The 12037-nt window shown below is 39.3% G+C and overlaps 1 protein-coding gene across 1 annotated transcript; it reads right to left on the bottom strand.

Annotated features, from left to right (window-relative positions):
* Positions 1-969: 969 nt before the first annotated feature.
* LOC124245367 (putative G antigen family E member 3) lies at positions 970-4147 on the bottom strand. Its single transcript, XM_046672710.1, has 5 exons — positions 4135-4147; positions 3448-3539; positions 2871-2979; positions 1963-2088; positions 970-992 (listed from the first exon to the last, which is right to left on the bottom strand). Exons 2-5 carry the CDS (start codon positions 3529-3531, stop codon positions 970-972), a joined length of 342 nt encoding a protein of 113 aa, XP_046528666.1. The 5' UTR covers positions 3532-3539; positions 4135-4147.
* Between the last annotated feature and the right edge of the window lie 7890 nt (positions 4148-12037).

The following is a 12037-nucleotide window of genomic DNA, read 5'->3' as shown; positions in this document are numbered from 1 at the left end:
CACAGGGAACTGACACCAAGCTGATCTTGCTTTATAGCCAGTTCTACAACCTAGGAACCTCTCACATATTTTGTGGCAAATTGGGATACTCTACATTTAGTCTCAGTTTTTATTTGGACTGTAGACTTTGTCTTTTTTTGGATCAGGCAAATATTTTTAAACCTCTGTAAGAGGGCGAAATAATTGTGTTTATAATCCCCTGTCATTCCCTAAGCAGGGTAGATTCTGAGTGGAGTTCTTTGTTGCAGAACCATTTTATTGGAGTGTAAGGATATAAATGGGAGCTTAGAGGTGTAATGTAAAAATTTATCAACATAATTCACCACATCAAACAATCAATGGAGGAGAACAAATCCTATGATTTCAATTCAAGAAATGCACTGTTTAAGTGTTTGATGAAATTCTACATACATTCAAGTTAAGTATGCTTAGAAAACTAGGAGCAGAATGTAACTTCCTTACTTTGATAAAGTGTACCTACAAAAAAGTACAGTAAACATTATGTTGAAATGTGGAAAATTTTCCATTTACGTCAGGAAAAAGACAAGGATATCCACTACTACCAGTTGTATTCAAATAGTAGTGGGTGCTCCTGTCCAAAACTATAAATGAGAAAAGGAAATAAAAGGTATAATGTTTAAAATGGCAAAACAAAAACTTATTATTCAAAGATGATATGATTTTTGTATTTTAAAAATCCCAAAAGGATCAAGAGATAAACTCTTGAAATTAATAAGCATATTTAGCAAGGTTGCTAGAAAGAAAATCAAGGTACAAACATTTTACCCACTCAAACACTTAGAATATAAACTTTCCAAAAAATACAATTTTTAGGAGCATCAAATGCCTAGGAATAAATTTAACAAAAATATGCAAGAATTATTTGAAGAAAGTTGTAAGACTTTATTGAGAGACTGTTAACAAGTTTCCAACACAAGGACAGCATGCTAGGCTTCAGTTTCTCTTTCTTTAAATTTGTGGTTGTCCTTCACCTATAATGGAAACATAAAATTAGGACACATTACTTAGCAGAACTTTATTTAGATGACTAGAGCTATGCAAAGGATACTACAGTTTTGAAGGATTAATACTAGAACTCTAAGGGTGACCCTTTGACTTACATCAGTTAACCTCAGTATAGACTTTGAAGGTAAACTTTCACACATATTAACAGTATTTTTAATCATGTCACTTTTTTTAGTGGAATATGGAAACAAAGAGACTGTTCCAGTTCAGAGCAAATTAAATCAAACTATTTAAAGATAGGTATAGCTAGAAAGAAAAAAATGTATATACTTTTAGTAATAATCCAACCAAACAAAAACCCTAAGAAAAAAAAGATATTATTAATGTTTTGATGTGAAATAATATTCTGAATATAGGATGTGCTTGGAGCTACCTAAGTGAAGTAAATAGAAAGCCCATTATTACATTTGTTTTGTCTCTATTGTGGGAAAGTGCAAAAGTGTTTCTTTGGGATAGTTTAGCCCTTATGTAGTTGTTTTAAGCAGGGAAAACATTTGTCCCCATTTTCACCCATACTCCTGCCTCTTTACACAATTAAAAGGGTTTCAGTTTGTGCAATAAATTACATGGCTACACTAGTTTTAAGCCATTACCATCACATGTGACGTCAAAATATAAACTGATGTTTATTATAATGTGTACGTATTTGTTCAAAGCAGGCCTTTACAAAAATATGTGAAAATTATTAGTTATTCACTAAATGACATACTCAAAAGTGAGAAAATACTTTCATATCTTGTAATTCAATATGACATTGACTTTTTTCCATCTCTGATAGCCTATATGACAATCATTTGGAGTCTGAACTACCTTTCAAATAACTTTTATATGTGAAGTCTGTTATTAAAGTAGCAGTAATGTTACCTCTACATTATAAGAAATATAATATTGTGTAAATTAATTATTTAATAATTTGCATCTTAATGGATAACAAACCTGCTTCTGGCATTTTAAGGGGCTCTAGACTTGGTAGAATCTCTTCTGCGACATCAGGACCATCTCCAGGCTCATCCACAGTCTTCAGCAGAGTCAGTTCCTGTTGAGCAGCTTCCACATCAGGCCCTTAAAAATAAAACGTTATCAATTTAAGAAGTAAAACCATGAAACATGAATAATGAAATAATATTCATTCTCTAAGCATTATGAAATAAAAGCTTACATGTTAGTGTGGTAATAAATGTGATGCATAAGAATCCCAAGAGCATTAGTTCAGGAGTCTGTTTCTAGAAAAACGGAATACAGATTTTTCAAATATTACCCTTTCCTTTCCCCAGGCTACTCCTGGAAAACTTAATTGTCCCTTTTGTATTTATTTGTTATTGTACTTATCACATTAAATAAGTAGTTTGTTTGAGTCTGTCTGACTAAATTATAAGCTTCAGATAAAAATTATGTCTCTCATTAGCATTGAGACTCCTAGCACTTAGTATATCACATGGCATAAGGAGGCACTAATAAATGTGTGAGAAAGAAATCTTAGAAAGTAAATGAGGATGTCAGCAAAGTGGTGGACTAGGAAACCCCAAGATCTCCTTCCCCCCGAGAAACATGAAAAAACCAATGATAAACTGGCTGAACGACCCATATAGGAGCTCTGGAAAGCACTCAAAGGTTTACATACAAATGCCCAATCAAGAAAAAGCCACTTTCAAAATGATAGGAAAGTTTTGTGGCATTTTAACTTGTCCTTCCTCCACTCCTTCCCCAGAGCAGTAGCAGGGAATGTTTGAGGTGCTTTTTTAATGTTTCTTTCCTCCTGTTACTGGTGTGTCATACTTCACGATGCACAAATACATGTCCGTCAACCCTAGACACACAGGCACTCTTATTCTCTCTCCTTTCACCTTGAACTGTAGGTGCTCCTTCATCATCAATGTCCTGAGCAGGTGTAATATCCTGACCCTCAGTTGGTGGTTCCTCTAGTTGAGGTTGTTCATCACTGGGCTGCTGAGCCTAGGGGTGTGAGTGTGTGTGCAAATAAAAAGTCAATAAATATACACAATACAAACACATCTATCTAATCATAAGTAATTCTAAAGACATTCACCAACAGTAATTAATATATACATATATATATATTTTTAAATAAAATTGTTACTCTTCCCACAGATAATCTCCTCCAAGCAAAATGTTACCTGTAAGGATTTTGGAAGCTATTTTAATCTACATGGGGATGGATGTGTGTAATCTATTATCAATAAGCTTGAGAAGAAAGTCATAGGGCAAAATATGGGGAACATAAGAGTGTTCCCATCCAGGTAACAACAGAATGTAATTCTCCTGGATCAGTGTTTTCTTCATAGGATTCCATTATCATTTTCTATAAGTAAGGGAGATTTGTATCAGTGTATCTATATTAGTTCAACAACATTAAAAAAATCGATTCTGGTAATATAAAACATCAAATGTTGAAGCACTCACAACCACAGGTCCAACTGCCTGGGAAGACTCTCGATCATCTCTTCTTCCTGCAGATTTAGATCTTGTCCTTACATGCCCACTCATATTTCCCACTGAAAATACAATATTGTAATTTGAAAATTGCATGTCAGAGGATAGCTATATATGAACACTATGGAAAAACGGTTATTTGTACTCTCTTTAATTTCTAAAATATTTTCAAAGTAAGTCCCAGGGTCATTATAAGTGTTCATGCTTTCTAAAAACACCAGATAAGCTTTTGTTCATGTGAGCATCAAAGAGGCATAGAAATCACCTTAAGGCACATGATAAAAGACAGGAGCACATTTCTGAAGAGGTTTGGTTTCCCAACTGGATTCCCCACCATGAAGACATTTAGGAAAATATCGCTAGAAAGTGACAACCTGAGTGACCATTGCTTTGGTCACACTCCCATTTCCTAGGCCCACTCTGCCCGCTTCTATCAAGTTCACTTGGAACACAGGGAAAGGCTCAAGCCTTGCCATACGGCCTACGGCGGTTTTCGCGCTCCAAGGGCAGAGGAGACGAGCTTCCACGTGGAGCCCGCCCCGACCCGCCCCCTGCCCAGGCCCCACTGAGGACTCCGGATTCCGTGCTCTGTCGGCAGTCCCGGCTGCCCCCTGGATTCACCTCGTCTTCCTCGGAGACCCCCCTTCCGCGGCCCACCGTCCTCCCTCGTCCCAGCACCAGTACGACAAGGGTCATGGCGGCTGCGATGCCTGTGAGGACAAGGACGACGACCTCGAGGACCTGCGGAAGCCCGCTGGCTCCCTCCTCACACTCACTCACGGTTAGACTCCTGGAAGGACTGCTCCACGGACCTACCAGTTGGGTCCCCGCTAGTGAGAAAGAATCAGGAAGTAAGAAACTCGACCACCTGCGTCTCAGTCTCAGCTCTGCCCTCAGGACGCGGACAGCAAGGAGCATGCGCAGCAATGCGCCTGAGCAGCAAGAGGCGAGCGCCCTGATTTGAGAGCCTGCAGTGCAGGTTGAGGTTTTCCTGCCACTGCTGCTGAGACCTGGAACCTCAGGGTCTCCCGAGGACGAGAAAAGGGGCTTGAAGAGTGTTGTTTTCCTCCCACCCAGTCTTTCTTATGCATCCAGAAACTTTGGGGACAGACATCCCCAGGTTACCCTTAGCGGAGAATGTCTCAGAAACGTGGCTGTGACAGAAATAGATATTGAGCATTTTAACACTTATTTTTATATATGCTTTGATTAATCATCTCCTTCTCTGCTTCTGTGTTTTCTGTCATGCTTGCAATGAATTTGCTCACTTCCCTAGAGTAAATACGTTCATACTTGCTTTCTTTACTTTTTTGCTTGTGTTTCTGCACTTTTAAATCTCTGGACTGGTAACTGATTTCTCTGAATATACCTGTGTTCATTCAGTCGGTGCATTGGTTCGGAAATATCCATAGATATTGGTCCTAAGAGCTAGGCTCAGTCCACTGTCACACGATGTACAGCAGTGGTGACTATGTTCATCATATACTGTATTTCCCAAATATCAGCCAAACGATTTGATAGACCAAGCTGACTTTATCGCATAACAGTGTCAGGGAGAGCACTACCCAGACAGAGCCTTCGGACAGTCTTGGAGGTGGCATAGTAAGAGAGTTATGTGCCCAGATTTAGAAGTCTGATGTAGAGCAGGTCTTTCAATATGGGCAGAAGGTGTGATTAGGGTTGGGTAAGAATCTTAATATAATGGTTTAGGGTTGGTGGACGCAGCAAGGCAAGAATTTTAAGATAAACAGTTCAAACAGTCTTGGGGTTGAAAAATGTCATTTAGCACTTTTTATTGAAGAGTATTTTTGAAGAGGGTCTTTCAGGTAGTTCCTGGAGTGACCAATAAAGTTATTTGCAGCTTTGATCTTTTTAGGCAAGAGACTTTCTGGATGAGTAAAGTTTGTTGATGAAGCTGGTGGAATAGAAACTCTTGTTAATGCAGACAGTAAGCAGTGTGCAGGTTTCCATTCTTATTACTTTTTTTTTTTTAAAGATTTTATTTTTTCCTTTTCCTCCCCAAAGCCCCCCGGTACATAGTTGTATATTCTTCGTTGTGGGTCCTTCTAGTTGTGGCATGTGGGACGCTGCCTCAGCGTGGTTTGATGAGCAGTGTCATGTCCGCCCCCAGGATTCGAACCAACGAAACACTGGGCCGCCTGCAGCGGAGCACGTGAACTTAACCGCTCAGCCACGGGGCCAGCCCCTCCATTCTTATTACTTTTATATAACTTATCAGTTTTGTGTGGGAAATAGGACATGGATGGGAAGAAGAGGAAAGGGGCCCTAATCAGAAAGTAGTTCTTTGTAACTAGATTAGGATATACTGTTGAACTGACCCCGATGTATTCCATCCAGTTGGGCTTCTTTTAAGGAAATACCTTGAGTGGGTCAAGGGAGTTTTCTCAATCTCTCTCTGTGCCTCTCCCTAAAAAGCAGCTTGAGTCGGAATTGTGGTTCTTCAAGCCAATTTTTTTTTGAGTGAGAACTGTTATAATTTTCTATCTGTTATTTGGTTTATCTTTTTAAAAAGTCTTTCTCAGCAAGTAGGCTATCATTGCCACATTTTACTTGCTTCTTTTCCTCTTAATCCCAGTTTTTAGTGTAGTGCACTCAAGACGTGCTCAAAGAATGGGAGATGGCGATTTCTGGATTTAGATTTTCTATGAGCACCTAACCAGCAAATGGTCAAATTCTTGCCATCAGATGGCTGGACAGCTGTGGGTCATGAGGATCTGGGCTTTGATGATTGTTGAATTGTTCCGCTCCACTTCAAAGGGCAGAGTTCAATCTGATGCCAATCATTAGCTTTCTCCCACCATTCCTGTGGGAGATAACTACTGGCCAATTTGACATAGGGCCATAATTGGATTTGGATGGAGGCAAGCTGTGAAGTAGCTCTTGTGATGCACAGAAAGCAGCAGAAAGTACAAAGGACACTGTAGAGACAAGAATTGCCTGATACATGACTCCAGGAACTCTCTCTGGGCTGCTGAGCAAGGAGTTATAACTGGGACTGCCAGCAAATTCTCTGCCTGTGAGAGGGCTGAAATTTCCCATGGGACCAGGGCTTCCCTTCTTTTAAGCAGGAGAATCTGTCAAAAAATTTAAATTTCCACAGGACCGAGGGTGAGTGGGGAATGGGCCAAGTTCTATGTATTCTGCACAGCTGCCCTTTTCCAGAGTGTCATAATCAGCTGGCATCCAAGCTCAGACTGCTTGGTCGTTGAGGTCAAATTATTTATTACTTGTCATGTGAAATGCAACTCTCACACTTGCCTCATAAGATGGGAGCGCAATAGAAGATGGCTCCTTTTGCTCCAGCACAGCAAAGCATGACCTTCAGCTCTGTCCCAGTCCAAGCACAGTCTCCACAGGATGCCAAGACAACAAGAGGCCACAGGCACTTACTGACCCTTTGGCCTGTGAGTTCCTGCCTGTTTCAAGTGACTGTTGTCATGTGGAAAATGGATAATGTTAACTGAATTTTAATGTAAAACTTTGCAGATGGAGCTTATATTGCATCAGGAATTATATATTTTGTGGTAGCCCTACTGGCCCATGTCAAAAATGATCTTTTAGTCTGAAAATACTGACTTTCCAAGGATGGGAAGGATGCCTTGACCATTCTCTTTTTTTTTGTGGTTTCTTTTATGTACTTAATTAGCATCCATTGATAGTGCCAACTGTGGTGTTCAGTGTTGACCCATTTTACTCATATTCAAAATATTTTCAAGCATGAATATTTATTCTTGCCAACTTTCTCTTAAGGTACTTGGAGAAATTCAATGCAATTAAATATCAGTGTTCAGTGCAGATCTTACTAGGCAATAACCCTGATGAATTTCCAGTCACACTAGCAGTTATTACCCTTGAGCTTTTGTACCACCATAAGCTTTAGATAAATGACACATTCCCTAAGACACAGAATCAAAGATTGTGAGATACTCACATTTTAATAAGTCCACTTGAGAAATACAAAATAATGGAATATTTGGAAAAACTCCCTCCTTAAAACTACAGAGGGAATGCAGGATATTCTTGGATCTTCTACTAGGTTTCCTATTCATGTAGTCATTCAAACACACAAACATATTTACATTTTACACACGTATCTGGCCTTAATCTTCTATTCAGCTTCACTTTCAGCTTAGGATGCTTATGAAGACCAAGTAGACACATACTATATGCCAACAAGATTTCTGGCATCACTGCACTAGGGTGTGCTCTCTGATCATTTCTAGATTACCATCATATCTAACCAATGTCACAACATCAAAAATAAAAAAGCCCTAAGACTAGCAATTATGTTTATCAGGTGAAAATTCTCTTTCAATAATACTGCAATGGAATGAATGTTTCTGTCTCCCTAAAATTCATTTGTTGAAATCTTAAGCCTTAATGTGATAGTTTTAGGAGGCGGCACCTTTTGGAGGTAATTAGCTCGTGAGACTGGAGTCCTCATGAATGGGATAGGTGCCCTTATAAAAGGTACCCCTGAAAGCTTTCTCATACTCTTTCTTCCATGTGAGAATACAACAAGAATTCTGCAACCAGGAAGAGGATTCTCACCAGAATCTGACCATGCTGACACCCTGATCTTGGTCTTTCATTCTTCAGAACTATGAGAAATAAATTTCTCTTGTTTATAAACCACCCAGTCTATGATACTTTCTTATAGCATCCCCAACTGACTAAGACAGGATTGGTTCCAAGAAGTGGTGGTGCTGTATAATAAATACCTAAAATTGTGGAAGTGGCTTTGCAACTGGGTAATGGCTAGAGGCTGGAAAAGTTTTGGAGTGCATAGAGAAATATGAACAGTGAAGGTAATTTTGGTGAGGTCTCAGAAAAGAGGAGAGCTGTAGAAAAAGCTTCCATATTCTTAGAGAATACACAAATAATCATGCAGAGAATGTTGGTAGAAATATAGATGGTAAAGGCCATTCTAATGAGATGTCAGACGGAGACGAGGAACATGTTATTGGACAATGGTGAAAAAGTGATCCTTGTCATAAAGTAGCCAAAACTCACCTGAATTGTGTTTGAGCTCTAGAGTTTTGTGTGAGGTAGAACTTGCAAGTGATTAAGTGGAATATTTAGCTGAGGAAAATTCTAAGCAAAGTGTTGAAGGACAGCTTGGTTCCTCCTGACTGCTTATAGTAAAATTCTAGAAGAGGAAAATGAATTGAAGGTGGAATTGTCAAGCAAAAATGAAACAGAACTTAAAGATTTAGAAAATCCTCAGTCTGTCTATATTGCAAAAAATGAGAAAGTGTGTTTGGAAGAGAATGCCAGGGGTGTGGCTGAGCCACCATTTGATAAGGAAATAGTGTGGGTATGAACCGTGAATTTAATTAACCATCTTGATAAAAGCCTGGAATGGAGATGGGATTATACCAGTAGAAACACTGCCAGCTGGGACTAAAGTAAACAGAGAAAATGAGACAAAATGAAGGAAGACTGCTAGGCTTCTTAGACCCTACAAGACTGGACTCTTTGCCTGTGAATTTGTACTATTCTTCAAGACAAGGGAAGAAGGAGCCGAAAGGTGATTCAGAGATCATCAGGGCTGCCACTCTTACCACTGGCCAAGAGTGCTTGGGTCCAGGGGGCAGTGCTGACTCCACCCCGATTTCAGAGGAGAGGACCAACATCTGGTGGAACTTTGGGGGTGAGTCCAATGTTTGGAAACCTGGTGCAACTGCAGCATGGGTGAGGCCACTTCAGCTTGCTGCTGTGTGGGCAGGATTCTGGCAGAGAGCCTCGGGATAGGTGGGGCCACAGTAGAGAGGCACAGCATGGGCTGCTAAGCTGTGGGAGTGATGTTGCCACCCCAGTGGGCTTGGACGTTAGGACCACCACATCAGTGAGTCTTGAAAGCAGAGCATCAAGCCAAAGATTATTCTCAAGCTTTAAGATCTCATGTTCTTTTATCCAAAGAACTTGAAATCAACAATCCAAAGAGATTTATGCACCCCTATGTTCATTGCAGCATTGTTCACAATACCCAAGATGTGGAAGCAACCCAAGTGCCCTTCTACAGATGAATGGATAAAGAAGATGTGGTATACATACATATATATATATATATATATATATATATATATATACACACACACACACACACATATATACACACACACACATATATATACACATACAATGGAATACTACTCAGTCACAAAAAAAGACAAAATCATCCCATTTTCGACAACATGAACGGACATTGAGAGTGTGATGTTAAGTGAAATAAGCCAGACAAAGACAAATACTGTATGACTTCACTCATATGCAGAAGATCAAAAACACATGGAGAAAAAGAACAGATTAGTGGTTACCAGAGGGGAAGGGGGCTGGGGGATGGGCAAAAGGGGTAAAGGGTCACATATGCGTGGTGATGGATCAAAATTAGATTAGTGGTGTTGAGCACAGTGAAGTCTATACAGAAACTGATAAATAATAATGTACACTTGAAATTACGCAATGTTATAAACCATTATTATCTCAATAAAATAATTGAAGCAAACAAACAAAAATAGTCAAAAAATAAATCAATAGAAATAAAGATCTCATGGAGTTTGTCTTGCTAGGTTTTGGACTTGCCCGAGACCTGTCATTCCTTCCTTCTTCCCTTTTTCCCCCTTTTGGAAATCAAATGTGTATTCTATGCCTGTTCCACTGTTGTATTTTGGAAGCACATGACTTGTTGGGTTCCACAGGTTCACAGCTGGACAGGAATTTTGCCTTAAGATGAATTGTACATTGAGTCTCATCCGTATCTGATTTAGATGATATTCATATGAGAATTCTGGACTTTAGAATTGATGCTGGAATGAACTAAGACTTTAGGGATGTCGGGATGAAATGAATGTATTTCACATGTGAGAAGGAAATGAATTTGGGGGGGGTCAGGGGCAGAATGTAATGGACTCAATATTTGTGTCCCTCCAAATTTAATGTGTTGAAACTGAATCTTCAATATCATAGTATTGGGAGCTGGGGCCTTTGGGACAAATTAGGTCTTGTGAGTGGAGCCTGTATGAATGGGATTAGTGCCCCTATAAAAGGCACCCCAGAGTGCTCTCTCACCCTCTTTCCACCATGTTAGGCTACAACAAGAATTCTGCAACCTGGAAGAGGGCTCTCATCAGAATGCAACCATGCTGACACCCTGATCTTGAACTTCCAGCAATCAGAACTGTGAGAAATAAATTTCTCTAGTTTATAAGCCACCCAGTCTATGGTACCTTGTTATAGTAACATGAACTGATTAAGGCAAGTAGGTAATATTGCTAGCTGAAACTTTGAATTAAAAACCACTTATGTGCTTAATATTTTTTTCTTGACCATCATTTTTATTTTTTAATATTTATTTTTATTGCAGTAACATTGGATTATAACATTATATAGCTTTCAGATGTACATTGTAATGTATTTCGAATTCTGTGTAGATTATACCATGTTCACCACCCAAAAACTAATTATAGTCCATCACCTCATAGGTGAGCCTAATCACCCTTTTGCCCCCCTCCCTGCCCCGTTCTCCTATGATAACCACCATTCCAATCTCTGTTGCTATGTGTTTGTTTGTCGTTGTTTTTATCTTCTACTTATAAGTGAGATCATATAGTATTTGACTTCATCCCTCTGACTTATTTCACTCAGCATAATACCCTCAAGGTCCATCCATGTTGTCACAAATGGCTGGATTTCATAATTTTTTTATGGCTGAGTAGTATTCTATGGTCTATATATACCACATCTTCTTTAGCTAATCATCCCTTGATGGGCACCTAGGTTGCTTCGAAATCTTGGCTATTGTGAATAATGCTGCAATGAACATAGGGATGCATGTATCTTTATGCATTTGTGTTTTCAAGTTCTTTGGATAAATACCCAGCAGTGGAATAGATGGATCATATGATAGATATATTCTTAATTTTCTGAGGATACTCCATACTGTTTTCCATAGTGGCTGCACCAGTTTGCACTCCCACCAGCCGTGAACAAGGGTTCCCTTCTCTCCACATCCTCTCCAACCCTTGTTGTTTCCTGTCTTGTTAATTATAGCCATTCTGACTGGTGTGAGGTGATACCTCATTGTAGTTTTGATTTGCGTTTCCATGATAGCTAATTATGTTGAGCATCTTTTCATAGGCCTGTTGGCCATCCGTATGTCTTCTTTGGAAAAACCTCTGTTCAGATCTTTTGCCCATTTTCTAATTGGGTTGTTGGGTTTTTTGTTGTTGAGCTGTATTAGTTCTTCATATATTTTGTATATTAACCCCTTATCGGATATATGGTTTGCAAATATCTTCTCCCAATTGTTAGGTTGTCTTTTCGTTTTGTTGATGGTTTCCTTTGTTGTGCAGAAGGTTTTTAGTTTGATGTAGTCCCATTTGTTCTTTTTTCTTTCGTTTCCCTTGCCCGGTCAGACATGGGACTTGAAAAGATGCTGCTCAGACCGATGTCAAAGAGCATACTGCCTATGTTTTCTTCTAGAAGTTTCATGGTTTCGGGTCTTACATTCAAGTCTTTAATCCATTTTGAGTTGATT

This window comes from Equus quagga, chromosome 10 (assembly GCF_021613505.1).
Source record: "Equus quagga isolate Etosha38 chromosome 10, UCLA_HA_Equagga_1.0, whole genome shotgun sequence".
Lineage (NCBI taxonomy): Eukaryota > Metazoa > Chordata > Mammalia > Perissodactyla > Equidae > Equus > Equus quagga.
The sequence above is the reverse complement of the archived record's forward strand: the minus strand, read 5'-3'. Positions and strand labels throughout refer to the sequence as shown.